This window comes from Staurois parvus, unplaced genomic scaffold (assembly GCF_062004578.1).
Source record: "Staurois parvus isolate SC_StPar_1 unplaced genomic scaffold, SC_StPar_1.0 ptg000377l, whole genome shotgun sequence".
Lineage (NCBI taxonomy): Eukaryota > Metazoa > Chordata > Amphibia > Anura > Ranidae > Staurois > Staurois parvus.
Window position 1 is genome coordinate 536,788 of NW_028318173.1, and position 15,713 is coordinate 552,500.

A 15,713-nucleotide genomic window follows, 5' to 3' on the forward strand; every position below is an offset into this window, starting at 1 on the left:
CTTAAGAGGTGAAACTAATATATGAGATAGACTCATTACATGCAAAGCAAGATAGTTCAAGCCGTGATTTGTCATCATTGTGATGATTATGGCTTACAGCTCATGAAAACCCCAAATCCGCAATCTCAGAAAATGAGAATATTACATGCAATTGATAAAACAAGGATTGTACATAGAACAATATCGGACCTCTGAAAAGTAGAAGCATGCATATGTACTCAGTACTTGGTTTGGGCCACTTTTGCAGCATTTACTGCCTCAATGCGGTGTGGGATGGAAGCTATCAGCCTGTGGCACTGCTGAGGTGTTATGGAAGACCAGGATGCTTCAATAGCGGCCTTCAGCTCTTCTGCATTGTTCGGTCTCATGTCTCTCATCTTTCTCTTGGTAATGCCCCATAGATTCTCTATGGGGTTCAGGTCAGGCGAGTTTGCTGGCCAATCAAGCACAGTAATCCTACGGTCATTGAACCAGGTTTTGGTGCTTTTGTCAGTGTGGGCAGGTGCCAAGTCCTGCTGGAAAATTAAGTCAGCATCCCCATAAAGCTTGGTAGACGGCTGCGTTGACCCTGGACTTAATGAAGCACAGTGGACCAACACCAGCAGATGACATGGCTCCCCAAATCAATACAGACGGTGGAAACTTCACACTGGACTTCAAGCATCTTGCAGTGTGTGCCTCTCCATTCTTCCTCCATACTCGGGGTCCTTGGGCCTCTCCATTCTTCCTCCATACTCGGGGTCCTTGGGCCTCTCATTCTTCCTCCATACTCGGGGTCCTTGTGCCTCTCCATTCTTCCTCCATACTCGGGGTCCTTGGGCCTCTCCATTCTTCCTCCATACTCTGGGTCCTTGGTTTCCAAATAAGATGCAAAAGTTGCTCTCATCAGAAAAGAGGACTTTGGACCACTGAGCAACAGACCAGGTCTGTTTTTCTTTAGCCCAGGTATGACACTTCTGACGTTGTTTGTTGTTCAGGAGCGGCTTGACAAGAGGAATATGACATTTGAAGCCCATGTCCAGGATCCGTCTGTGTGTGGTGGCTCTTGATGCACTGACTCCAGCCTCAGTCCACTCCTTGTGAAAGTCCCCAACACTTTTGAATGGCCTTTTCCTGGCAATCCTCTCCAGGCTGTGGTCATCCCTGCTGCTTGTGCACCTTTTTCTTCCACACTTTTACCTTCCACATAACTTTCTATTAACCACTTGCCTACCAGGCACCTATACCCCCTTATTTACCAGGCCAATTTTCAGCTTTCAGCGCTGCCGCACTTTGATTGACAATTGCGCGGTCATGCAACATTGTACCCATATGAAATTTTGATCATTTTTTTCTCACAAATAGTGCTTTCTTTTGGTGGTATTTAATTGCCACTGGGCGCTTTACTTTTTGCGCTATAATTAAAAAACCTGCAAAAAATTTGAAAAAAAAAAAAGTTTCTTTGTTTCTATTATATAATTTTTCAAACAGGTATTTTTTCTCCTTCACTGATGTGCGTTGATGAGGCAGCACTGATGGGCACTGATAGGCGGCACTGATGGGCACTGATAGGCAGCACTAAAGGGCACTGATAGGCAGTACTAATGAGGTGGCACGGATAGGCGGCACTGATAGACAGCACTAATGAGGTGTCACGGATAGGCGGCACTAATATGCAGCACTGATAGGCGGCACTGATAGGTGACACTGATGATGGGTACTGATAGACGGCACTGACTGGCATCACTGCTGGGCACTGACTGGCGGCACTGACTGGCACAACCCCTGGGCACTGACTGGTGGCACTGACTGGCAGCACTGCTGGGCTGCACTGGTTGGTGGCACTGGTGGGCAGCACTGGTGGGTGGGCACAGGTGGGTGGCACTGGTGGGCACAGGTGGGTGGGCACAGCTGGGTGCACTGCTGGGCACAGGTGGGTGCACTGCTGGGCACAGGTGGGTGATCTGCTGGGCACAGGTGGGCGGAGCTAGTGGGCGCACTGCTGGGCACAGGTGGGCGGAACTTGCGGGTGGCACTGCTGGGCACCGATCATCAGGGCACTGATCATCAGTGCCCTGATGATCGGTGCCGATCCCCGCTCTGACAACTGCCGGTTCTTGGCAGTACTTTCCTCACGATCTGACAGCGTGAGGAAAGTGCAGCCGAGAACCGGCACTTGCATTTCCCTCTGATCAGCGTGTCATTGGACACGCTGATCATGTGGTAAAGGCCTTTTACCACATCACGTGATCAGCTGTGTCCGTAGGACACAGCGATCACGGAGATCGCCGGGTGCGCGCCCCCTGGGGCGCGCAGGAGAGCGCGTTCTGGGAGGACGTCATATGACGTCCACTCAGAACTGGCCGGCCGCAGTGCAGCCGTCATTCGGCTATCTGCGGTCGGCAGCTAGTTAATGTGCTTTGATACAGCACTTTGGGAACATCCAACTTCTTTTGCAATTATCTTTTGAGGCTTTCCCTCCTTATGGAGGGTGTCAATGATGGTGTCAGGTCAGCAGTCTTTCCCACGATTGTCATTCCTACTGAACCAGACTGAGAGACCATTTACAGGCTCAGGAACCCTTTACAGGTGTTATGGCTTAATTAGCTGATTAGAGTGGGACACTTTGAGCCGAGAATATTGCACCTTTTCACAATATTCTCATTTTCTGAGATTGTGGATTTGGGGTTTTCATGAGCTGTAAGCCATAATCATCACAATGATGACAAATCACAACTTGAACTATCTTGCTTTGCATGTAATGAGTCTATCTCATATATTAGTTTCACCTTTTAAGTTGCATTACTGAAATAAATTAACTTTTGCACGATATTCTAATTTTTTTCGTTTTACCTGTAAATAAATACCCAAAATTTAGGAAAAAAAATATTTTTGCTTAGCTTTTGTTTTGCGAATAAATAATATTTCTTAATAAATTTAGGCCAAAATGTATTCTGCTAATTTTTTTGGGATAAAAATTACCCAAAACGGTGTATATTATTTAGTCTGTGTGAAAGTTATAGACACTACAAACTATGGGATATATATATGTGAAAATTGATCAGTTGAGTTCCTAAAATGCAGAAGGCTGGTATGGGGTATAGTGGTGATCAGGATGCTGGTACGGGGTATGGCGGTGATCAGGACGCTGGTACGGGGTATGGCGGTGATCAGGACGCTGGTACGGGGTATGGCGGTGATCAGGACGCTGGTACGGGGTATGGCGGTGATCAGGACGTTGGTACGGGGTATGGCGGTGATCAGGACGTTGGTACGGGGTATGGCGGTGATCAGGACGTTGGTACGGGGTATGGCGGTGATCAGGACGATGGTACGAGGTATGGCGGTGATCAGGACGATGGTACGAGGTATGGCGGTGATCAGGACGATGGTACGAGGTATGGCGGTGATCAGGACGATGGTACGAGGTATGGCGGTGATCAGGACGATGGTACGAGGTATGGCGGTGATCAGGACGATGGTACGAGGTATGGCGGTGATCAGGACGATGGTACGAGGTATGGCGGTGATCAGGACGATGGTACGAGGTATGGCGGTGATCAGGACGCTGGTACGAGGTATGGCGGTGATCAGGACGCTGGTACGAGGTATGGCGGTGATCAGGACGCTGGTACGAGGTATGGCGGTGATCAGGATGCTGGTACGAGGTATGGTGGTGATCAGGATGCTGGTACGAGGTATGGCGGTGATCAGGATGCTGGTATGAGGTATGGTGGTGATCAGGACGGCAACGTAATGGTATGGCAATTATTTTTCAGCCCACCAACATTTGTAAAATATTAAGCATGGCTCTTGTACTGAAAAGCCAGGGGGTCCCCCACCTTAACTGAAACACTTATCTACTGTGTTCTGCCTCCTTTGCAGGTGAGGAAGCGTTGACCATGTACATGGACAAAGGTCATCTCGATCGTCACATTGGAAATGGAAGTCAGAGTGTTGAGTCGTTGCATCATTTGGCATCATCTTATTTTGTAGACAGGGATGGAACCATGAGAAAACTTCATGAGGTCCAAATATCATCAGGAGCCATCAAGGTACGGTGTCACCGAGTGTGATCAACATAACAAGGAGCTTATCAAGTAAAGGAGCATGAACAAATTGAAACATAGAATGATAGAAGAAGGGTTGATTAGAAATGGTTTCTAGCAAGTTCGACGGTGTAACAATAGTCTAACTACCCACATGGAAGAAAAATATATTTTAAATATATTTTAAAAATACATTAATATATTCTTCCCAAATATTTTGATATATATTTCAAATACTAGAATTTTGGCCATATTCAATATATTTCAAAAATAGATTTCAATATATTTGTGAATATATTATTAAAAATATATAAAGAACACATGTTGCAATATATATCAAACTGTAATTTGGAATGCTTTTACAAGTATATTTAAAAATCTATGTTTAAATGCATTTTTTTAGATGTTCAAAAATATCTGGAAAATATATTTTGAAAAATATATTTTTAAATATATGTCTTTGGAAAATATATTTTAATTTACATTTTTGGAATACATGTTATAATATATTCGTGTAGGCCAATATACTGTAAATATATATCGCATGTATAATTTTTTCTAAATATATTGAAAATATATTTCTCTTCCATGGGGTATCCTTTAAAATGTTCCCTCCCCCCTCCTTCTATCTAAGCCTAACCTGTATAAAAAAGACCTGTGTACTTACCTCTTCTTAGTTCGCTCTGACGGGTCATGTGATCCTGCAGCTCCAGGTCAGAGAATGCTCAAAAATGGCTGGAAATATTTATTGAAATATATTGAATACGGCCAAAATTGTAGTATTTCAAATATATGTCAATATATTTGGGAAGTATATTTTTAAAATATATTTAAAATATATTTTTCTTCCATGTGGGATGCTACTGGTCCAATCATAAAGTAGCTGTATTGTACATGGAACAAAATCAGCCATGAACCACCATTCTTTCCAGCTAGAACTATAAAGGTCTAAAGAAGTTCACAATTTTTTTTTGTTTTTTAATTAGAAAATTTAATTTAGAAATACTCTAAACTGCAACAGTTTTGGACCAACAACAAACATACCATGAATAACACCCAACTAAGCAATGCCTTTATGTGTAGAACCCAGACGCTGCATCATAAAATGAACACCACTGGACATCTTCAAGACTTCATAGATATAAACAAAAAAGATACAAAGAAATATTAATATACTAATATAAGGCCCTTATGGTAAACTTGGTTGGCTAATCCCACATGGAAGAAAAATATATTTGAAACATATTTTAAAAATATTCTTCCCAAATATATTGACATATTTGAAATACTACAATTTTGGCCGTATTTAATATATTTCAGTACACACACACATATATATATATATACACACACACTGCATGTTGAAATGCGTTTTTCATATATTACAAAATATGTGAAAATCTATTTTTTTTTTTAAATATATTCTTCAGATTTTTCTTTTAACATATGAAAAAGTCATTTTAACATATATTTTTACATATATTTGTAAATGCATTCCAAAAATGAAGATTACATTTATTTTTAAAGACTTGCAGTATATTTGAAAATTTATTTTTAAAAATATTTTTTTTCATATATTTTATAAAAAAACTAATTTCAACATACAGTATATACAGTGGGGCAAAAAAGTATTTAGTCAGCCACCAATTGTGCAAGTTCTCCCACTTAAAAAGATGAGAGAGGCCTGTAATTGGCATCATAGGTAGACCTCAACTATGAGAGACAAAATGAGAAAAAAAATCCAGACAATCACATTGGCTGATTTGGAAAGAATTTATTTGCATATTATGGTGGAAAATAAGTATTTGGTCACCTACAAACAAGCAAGATTTCTGGCTCTCACAGACCTGTACCTTCTTCTTTAAGAGGCTCCTCTGTCCTGCACTCATTACCTGTATCAATGGCACCTGTTTGAACTTGTTATCAGTATAAAAGACACCTGTCCACAACCTCAAACAGTCACACTCCAAACTCCACTATGGTGAAGACCAAAGAGCTGTCGAAGGACACCAGAAACAAAATTGTAGACCTGCACCAGGCTGGGAAGACTTAATCTGCAATAGGCAAGCAGCTTGGTGTGAACAAATCAACTGCAGGAGCAATAATTAGAAAATGGAAGACATACAAGACCACTGATAATCTCCCTCGATCTGGGGCTCCACGCAAGATCTCACCCCGTGGGGTCAAAATGATCACAAAAACGGTGAGCAAAAATCCCAGGACCACACGGGGGGACCTAGTGAATGACCTGCAGAGAGCTGGGACCAACGTAACAAAGGCTACCATCAGTAACACACTACGCCGCCAGGGACTCAGATCCTGCAGTGCCAGACGTGTCCCCCTGCTTAAGCCAGTACATGTCCGGGCCCGTCTGAAGTTTGCTAGAGAGCATTTGGATGATCCAGAAGAGGATTGGGAGAATGTCATATGGTCAGATGAAACCAAAATAGAACTGTTTGGTAGAAACACAACTCGTCGTGTTTGGAGGAGAGAAAATGCTGAGTTGCATCCAAAGAACACCATACCTACTGTGAAGCATGGGGGTGGCAACATCATGCTTTGGGGCTGTTTCTCCGCAAAGGGACCAGGACGACTGATCCATGTACAGGACAGAATGAATGGGGCCATGTATCGTGAGATTTTTCGTGCAAACCTCCTTCCATCAGCAAGGGCATTGAAGATGAAACGTGGCTGGGTCTTCCAACATGACAATGATCCCAAACATACCGCCCAGGCAATGAAGGAGTGGCTTCGTAAGAAGCATTTCAAGGTCCTGGAGTGGCCTAGCCAGTCTCCAGATCTCAACCCCATAGAAAACCTTTGGAGGGAGTTGAAAGTCCGTGTTGCCCAGCGACAGCCCCAAAACATCACTGCTCTAGAGGAGATCTGCATGGAGGATGGGCCAACATACCAGCAACAGTGTGTGCCAACCTTGTGAAGACTTACAGGAAACGTTTGACCTCTGCCATTGCCAACAAAGGATATATAACAAAGTATTGAGATGAACTTTTGATATTGACCAAATACTTATTTTCCACCATAATTTGCAAATAAATTTTTTTCCAAATCAGCCAATGTGATTGTCTGGATTTTTTTTCTCATTTTGTCTATCATAGTTGAGGTCTCCCTATGATGCCAATTACAGGCCTCTCTCATCTTTTTAAGTGGGAGAACTTGCACAATTGGTGGCTGACTAAATACTTTTTTGCCCCACTGTATATCTATATATATATATATATATATATATATATATACACCGTATATATATATTTATTGAACTATATTTTTAAATATATTGAATATGGCCAAAACTGTATTTTAAATATACAGTACCGGTATGTCATATTTGAAAATGTATTTTTAAAAATATTTTTCATATATTTTGTAATAAAAACACATTTCAACATACAGTATGTATAATATATATATATATTATATATATATATATATATATATATATATATATATATATATATATATTATACATACATATTATATATATTTATTGAAATATATTTTGACGGGTCATGTGATCCTGCAGCTCCAGGTCAGAGAATGCTCAAAAATGGATGGAAATATTTATTGAAATTTATTGAATACGGCCAAAATTGTAGTATTTCAAATATATGTCAATATATTTGGGAAGTATATTTTTAAAATACATTTAAAATATATTTTTCCTGCCATGTGGGATGCTACTGGTCCAATCATAAAGTTGCTGGATTATACATGGAACCGCCATCCTTTCCAGCTAGAACTATAAAGGTCTAAAGAAGTTCACCATTTTTTTGTTTTTTTTTTAATTAGAAAATTGAATTTAGAAATACCCTAAACTGCCACAGTTTTGGACCAACAACAAACATCCCATGAATAACACCCAACTAAGCAATGCCTTTATGTGTAGAACCCAGACGCTGCATCATGGGAAGGACTACCACTGGACATCTTCAATAACTTCATAAATATGAAAAATATAAATACAAAGAAATAAAAATAATATAATAGGACCACTGTTGTAACATTTTTTTACATCACTCATCTCAACAACAAAGGATCCGTATAGAACGGTCCCATACTGGGAAAGCATTACAGTGAACGTCTGTAATAAAACAGAATACATGTAAAAAAAAAAAAAAGGTCCCCAGCCATACGAACAAATATAAATCCAGATCAATGGTAAACCTTTTAGGCTGTGAAGTATTCCGTTTAGAAATCCATTGTGTTTCTCTTTGTTTCCTCTTTAGTTTCTGATCCCACCTCAGCCTAATTTATTTATCTTGTCTATCATTATAAATCTCAGATCTGAAATGGAATGTGAACATGGAATGAAATGCTACCGGGAGATGTATCTGTTTACCTTTAATAGAATATTTGTGCAACCTTTTATTTCTCCTACATAGTAAAAACCACAAGAAAAAGATCTGATTTTTAGAATTGGGCTTCCTAATCTGTTTAGGACTACAGACCCCCAATGGATTTCCCAGTATATCCCCATATTCCCTTCACCAGGCTGTCCGTTTAGGTGCCAGTATGACTTCAAAAGATGTCATCGGCTTGATTTTACTTTAAATATGGGTAGCTAAAAATAAAATGTCTAAAAAGAACATTTTGTTTTGCACTTTTTTATTTTGTTTCATTTAACTTTAATGTTATTACATGGGGGGCTAACAAGCCCCCTTGTGATAACTTTGGGCAGGTGACAATACTCGGAGGACTATTGGACCTCTTATGTCTCCCCTGTCCTCGAAAGTAGCTAACCAAGCACAGATCATGCTTTATTGGCTCCTGCATTGAAATATTTTTTTTTTTATTTAACTTTATTTCAATCATATGCCCTTTTGACAGCTTTGGGCAAATGACAAGTACAGAGACGTCTGGGGTCTATTAGACCTACAATGTCTCCCCTGTCCTCAAAAGCAGCTAACCAAGCACAGATCATCCTTGATTGGCTGCTGCATCAAAACAATTGTATCACTTTTTTTTAACTCAACTTTATTGCAGTCACATGGGGGCTACGAAGCAGCCTTGTGATAGCTTTGGGTAGGTGACAAGTACAGAGACATCTGGGGTCTATTAGACCTCCAATGTCTCTCCTGTCCTCGAAAGCAGCTAAGCAAGCACAGATCATGCTTGATTGGTTGCTGCATCACAAGAATTTTATATTTTTTTTTCCATTTAACTTTATTGCAATGACATGGGGGCTAACAAGCCCCCTTGTGATAGCTTTGGGCAGATAACAAGTACAGAGACACCAGGGGGCTATTAGATCTCCGATGTCTCCCCTGTCCTCGAAAGCAGCTAACCAAGCACAGATCATGCTTGATTGGTTGCTGCATCGCAAGAATTTTATCTTTTTTTTTCCATTTAACTTTATTGCAATGACATGGGGGCTAACAAGCCCCCTTGTGATAGCTTTGGGCAGATAACAAGTACAGAGACATCTGGGGTCTATTAGACCTCTGATGTTTCCCCTGTCCTCCAAAGAAGCTAACCAAGCACAGACCATGCTTGATTGGCTGGTGCACTGCAGTGAATTTTATCTTTTTTTTCAGTTAACTTTATTGCAGTCACATGGGGGCTAACAAGCCCCCTTGTGATAGCTTTGGGCAGGTGACAAGTACAGAGACATCTGGGGTCTATTAGACCTCCAATGTCTTCCCTGTTCTCGAAAGCAGCTACCCAAGCACAGATCATGCTTAATTGGCTGACAAGTACAGAGACATCTGGGGTCTATTAGACCTCCGATGTCTCCCTCTGTCCTCCAATGCAGCTAACCAAGCACAGATCATGCTTGATTGCCTGCTGCATCAAAATAATTGTATCTTTTTTTTTTCATTTAACTTTATTGCTATAACTTTGGGCCTAACATGATAGCTTTGGACAGGTGACAAGTACAGAGACATCAGGGGTCTATTACACCTCCAGTGCCTCCCCTGCCCTCCAAAGCAGCTAACCAAGCACACATCATGCTTGATTGGCTGCTACATCAAAAGTATTTTATCTTTTTTTTTTCATTTAACTTTATTGCTATCACATGGGGGCTAACGTGATAGCTTTGGGCAGGTGACAAGTACAGAGACATCAGGGGTCTATTACACCTCCAGTGCCTCTCCTGCCCTCCAAAGCAGCTAACCAAGCACACATCATGCTTGATTGGCTGCTACATCAAAAGTATTTTATCTTTTTGTTTTTTCATTTAACTTTATTGCTATCACATGGGGCTAATGTGATAGCTTTGGGCAGGTGACTAGTACAGAGACATCAGGGGTCTATTAGACCTCTGATGTCTCCCCTGGCCTCCAAAGCAGATAACCAAGCACACATCATGCTTGATTGGCTGCTGCATGATAAGGATTTTATCATATTTATTATTATTAATTATTATTTTAATATAGAAAATAATAAATATGATGTATTTAATCATATGTATTAATATATAAAAAAGAGCAAACCACAAATACACAAGCTATAGCTACTACTATTGCAACAAAAACTATTTATCCAGAAGTAGATGTGTACATGGATGTGTGTGTACTGTGTGTATATATATATATATATATATATATATATATATATATATATATATATATATATATTGTTTAGGAAGGGATAGCGCTGCACTAAATACATTTTGTTTTGGGTGTTGTCATCTTGTAAGTGTGAGAGCAGATTAGCCTTTTTACTTTTATATAGAATAGTTTATGGTCAAGGGTTGAACGTGGCCACTAGTGTATCCAGCAGTGTGACTCAAACCTAGGTAGCGGTATGTATGGCATTAGGGTAGTTTTTATATTTGTTAGAGTAGTAATAGAGGTAGTTGGAAATCCATGGGGATTATGATCAGAGCAGGGGCGTACCTACAGGGATCACAGGGGATGCATTTGCGACCCTGCCCCATGCTCCAATGGTCCCATGCAGCCCCCCTGTACACATGTAGACAAACCGATCCCCTCTGTTTTCCTCCTGTAGCTGCTGAAAGCCTAGTTCTCCTCCTCTCTCTCCTGCAGGCATTCAGTGGCTACGCCCCTCCTATCCAGGTCCTGCTGCCCCCATGTGTGCTCTCCTGCTCGCTTATCATTTACAATGGCTGTTTTCGGCTACCCTTGATACCATTTGCCCTGTGTTCAACTTCATTGAAGTTGAGAGTTGGGGTTTCCTATGATCTCACTATCATCTGCTTGGTAGCCATGAAGGTGATCAGGATTTGTTAGCTTCTGGTCACATTTTCGGTAAGTTTGAGTAGCAAGGCTTCCATGGATCTTCATGAGGTTATATGAAAACACTGTTAAAAAAAGTATATGTGTGGATCCAAAGTCCTTACCCTTTTATTATTTATTATACAGTATTTATATAGTGCCGACAGTTTGCTCAGCACTTTACATTAAGGTGGGAGACAATATACGAGACAATACAGTAACAATGATACAATACACGAGGGGTTCGAGGGCCCTGCTCCTTGGAGCTTACAATCTAGGAGGGAGGGGATAGTGGTACAGGAGGAAATAGCTGTGGGGGATGAAGTGGTAGGAGAGTGGAGGAGTTCAGTAATTAGCTGGGGGCGGGGTAGGCTTCCCTGAATAGATGGGTTTTCAGAGTGAGCCTAAAGGTGAGCAGAGTAGGTGATAGTCTGAGGATTGGGGTAGGGAGTTCCAGAGGATGGGGGAAGCCCTGGAGAAGTCCTGGAGATGGGCATGGGAGGTGGAGACCAGGGAGCTTGAGAGTAGGAGGTCTTGTGAGGAGTGGAGAGTACGTTTTGTGTGGTGTTTGGATATCAGGTCGGTGATGTAGTTTGGGGCAGTATTATGAACAGCTTCGTACGTCAGTGTTAGCATTTTGAATATTATATTATTGGGCAATCGGAAGCCAGTGGAGGGATTGGCAGAGGGGGGAGGCGGATACGGAGCGGTTAGTAAGGTGGATGAGTCTGGCCGCAGCATTCAAGATGGACTGAAGCGGGGATAGCCTGCGGTGAGGTAAGCCGGTGAGGAGGGAGTTACAGTAGTCAAGGCGTGATATAATAAGGGAGTGGATGAGTTTCTTAGTGGTTTCCGGGGTTAGGAACGGGCGTATCTTGGAGATGTTGCGAAGGTGAAGTCTATATGACTTTGTCAGCGATTGGACCTGGGGCTGGAAGGACATATTGGAGTTTAGGATTACACCTAGTTCTCTGGCTTGCAGGGTGGGACTGATGGTGGCATTGTTGGTCTTGATGGAGAAGTCAGGGGGAGTGGGGGAAAACTAGGAGCTCAGTTTTGGAGAGATTTAGTTTGAGGAACTGGAGTGACATCCAGTCCGATATGTCACCCAGTAGGCTTGTGATACGGGCGGAGACTGAGGGGGTGAGGTGAGGGGTAGAGAGATAGATTTGTGTGTCGTCGGCATAGAGGTGGTAGTTGAAGCCGTGAGAGTGTATGAGTTGGCCAAGGGAGGAGGTGTAGATGGAGAAGAGGAGGGGTCCGAGGACAGATCCTTGAGGGACCCCAACCGAGAGGGGGAGTGAAGAGGAGGTGGCAGCGTTATAGGTAACACTGAAGGAACGCTGTGATAGATAGGAAGAGAGCCAAGAGAGAGCGGAGTATCTGAGGCCAAAAGAGTGTCGTTTTTTTGAGGAGGAGGGGGTGGTCAACCGCGTCGAAAGCCGCAGAGAGGTTGAGGAGTAGGAGCACTGAATAGTGGCCATTCGTTTTGGTGGTTAGGAGGCCGTTGGGGAGTTTAAGTAGGGCAGTTTCGGTGGAGTGTAGGGGGCGGAAGCCAGACTGTAGGGGGTCAAGGAGGTTGTTGTCGGTGAGGTGGGAACTCAGGCGATTATAGACTAATCGCTCTAGGAGTTTGGATGTAAATGGCAGCAGGGAGATGGGTCTTAGGTTGTTTAGGTCAGTGGGATCTAAGGAGGGTTTTTTAAGTATGGGAGTGATGTGCGCGTGCTTTAGAGGGGATGGGAAGGTGCCAGTAGAGAGGGAAAGATTAAATATGTGAGTGAGGGAGCGTAGGATGGAGGAAGAGGGTGATCGTAGGAGTTGGAGACAAGTGCATCAAATGTGTGGCATGGTGCCTACATGGGTGCCACCTCTGAACCATTTGGCTGATATGTAGGCACCTACCCAAAATGTGACCAGAAGCTAACAAACCCTGGTCACACATACCTTCATGGCTACCAAGCAGATGATAGCGAGATCATGGGAAACCCCCACTGGATGTAAGAGTTCTTTTTAAAGCAAGATTATTCCTGGAGCTTTTTTGTGACTGACAAGATGTCCATATACATAGATCATCCACAATTTCATGACCACCCACCTAACATTGAGTACGTCCCCCTTTTGCTGTCAAAACAGTCCTGAACTGTTGAGGTATAGACTCCACTAGACCTCTAAAAAGTATCAAGCACCAAGCCGTTAGTAGCAGATCCTTTATGTCCTGTAATTTGTGAGGTGGGGCCTCCATGGATTGGACTTGTTTTTCCAACACATCCCACAGATGCTCGATTGGACTGAGATCTGGAGAACTTGGAGCATAAATCAACATCTCAAACTCGCTCCTGTGTTCCTCAAGTCATTCTTGAACCATTTTTGCAGTGTGGCAGGGCACATTATCCTGCTGAAAGAGGCCACTGCTATTAGGGAACACAGTTTCCATGATAGGGGGGTACTTGGTCACTAACAATGTGTAGGTTGGTGGTACGTGTCAAAGTAACATCCACATGAATGGCAGGAGCCAAGGTTTCAGAAGAACATTGCCCAAAGCATCACGCTGTCTTCTGGTGCCATCTCCCCCCAGGGAAGTGACACCCACCCACCAGGCCATCCACATGATGTAAAAGAAAATGTGATTCATTAGACCAGGACAACTTCTTCCATTGCCCTGTGGTCTGATGCTCACGCGCCCTTTGTAGTAGCTTTTGGCTGTGGACACGGGTCAGCATGGACACCCTGACCAGTCTGTGGCTATGCAGCCCCATACACAACAAACTGCGATGCCCATTTTTTCTGCCTCAACACATCAACTTCAGAGACAACATGTTCACTTGTTCCCTAAACTATCCGACCAACTTTCAGATACCATTGTAACAAGATAATCAATGTTATTCACTTTACCTGTCAGTGGTCAAAAAAGTTATGGCTGATCTGTGTAGTCTTCCGTCTTGAGACATTTTTATTTCTTCAAGGGGGTTGGTTAAACTGAGGAAAAGGAGAAAAAAGGCCATTGAGTCTAAAAGCCCCAGGAAAGGTGGGCAGGAAGGTATATACACTCACTGGCCACTTTATTTGCTAGTCCCGTTTTGGACCCTCTTTTGCCTTCAGAACGGCCTTCATCCTTCGCGGCATAGCTTCAACAAGGTGTTGGAAATGTTCCTCAGAGATTTTGGTCCATATGGACATGATAACATCACACAGTTGCTGCAGATTTGTCAGTTGCACATCCATGAACCGTTCATACAAGGCGGGATGGATTCATGCTTTCATGTTTGCACAAATTCTGACTCTACCATCTAAATGTTGCAGCTGAAATCCAGACTCATCAGACCAGGCAACATTTTTCCAGTCTTCTGTTGTCCAATTTTGGTGAGCCTGTGAGAATTGTAGCCTCTCTTTCCTGTTCTTAGCTGACAGGAGTGGCACCCGGTGTGGTCTTCTGCTGCTGTAGCCCATCTGCTTCAAGGTTCGATGTTTTGTGCATTCAGACATGGTATTCTGCATACCTTGGTTGTAACGAGTGGTTATTTGATTTACTGTCGCCTTTCTATCATCTCCAACCAGTCTGCCCATCCTCCTCTGACCTCAACAAGGCATTTTCCTCCACACAACTGCCGCTTACTGGATATTTTCTCTTTTTCGAGTCATTCTCTGTAACCCTAGAGATGGTTGTGCGTGAAAATCCCAGTAGATCAGCAGTTTTTGAAATACTCAGACCAGCCCATCTGGCACCAACAACCATGCCACGTTTAAAGTCACTTAAATCCTTTTCCTCAATCTGAGGCTTGGTTTGAACGTCCATAAGTGATCTTCACAACATCTAGATGCCTAAATGCACTGAGTTTCTGCCATGTGATTGGCTGATTAGCAATTTGTGTTACTAGGCAATTGAACAAGTGGACCTAATAAAGTGAGTATATGCTATTTATATATTTTTCTTATTTGCTATATTTTTTCCACGAAAGCAGAGTTATCCTTTAAGCCCCATTGTGCCACAACATGTACAAAAACTATAATGTGAAAGGGGGGCTCTGATGTGAAAGGGGGACTATCATGTGAAAAGGGGGCTCCATTGTAAAAAGAGTGACTATGATGTGATGGGAGAACCTCTGATCTCAAGGGGGGAGGTGGGGACCTCTGATGTGAAGAGGTCCTCTGATATGATGGGGGAACTCTGATGAGAAGGGAGGCTTCTGATGTGATTTGGGGTCCTCTAATGTGATGGGAGTATCTGATGGGTAGGGAGACCTCTGATATAATGGAGGAACTCTGATGAGAAGGGAGGCTTCTGATGTGATTTGGGGGCCTCTGATGTAATGGGGGTATCTGATGGGTAGGGAGACCTCTGATATGATGGAGGAACTCTGATGAGAAGGGAGGCTTCTGATGTGATTTGGGGGCCTCTGATATGATGGGGGTATCTGATGGGTAGTGAGACCTCTGATATGATGGGGGAACTCTGATGAGAAGGGAGGCTTCTGTTGTGAATTGGGGG

The 15,713-nt window shown here is 42.6% G+C and overlaps 1 protein-coding gene across 4 annotated transcripts in view; it reads left to right on the top strand.

Annotated features, from left to right (window-relative positions):
• The window catches only part of BRINP1 (BMP/retinoic acid inducible neural specific 1), a 317,361-nt gene that overhangs the window by 171,352 nt on the left and 130,296 nt on the right, over positions 1-15,713 (top strand). For all 4 annotated transcript variants that reach the window (XM_089685522.1, XM_089685519.1, XM_089685521.1 and 1 more), the window contains exon 4: positions 3,865-4,034. In XM_089685522.1, coding sequence (XP_089541648.1) covers positions 3,865-4,034 — 170 coding nt within the window. The remainder of the gene's footprint in view (positions 1-3,864; positions 4,035-15,713) is intronic.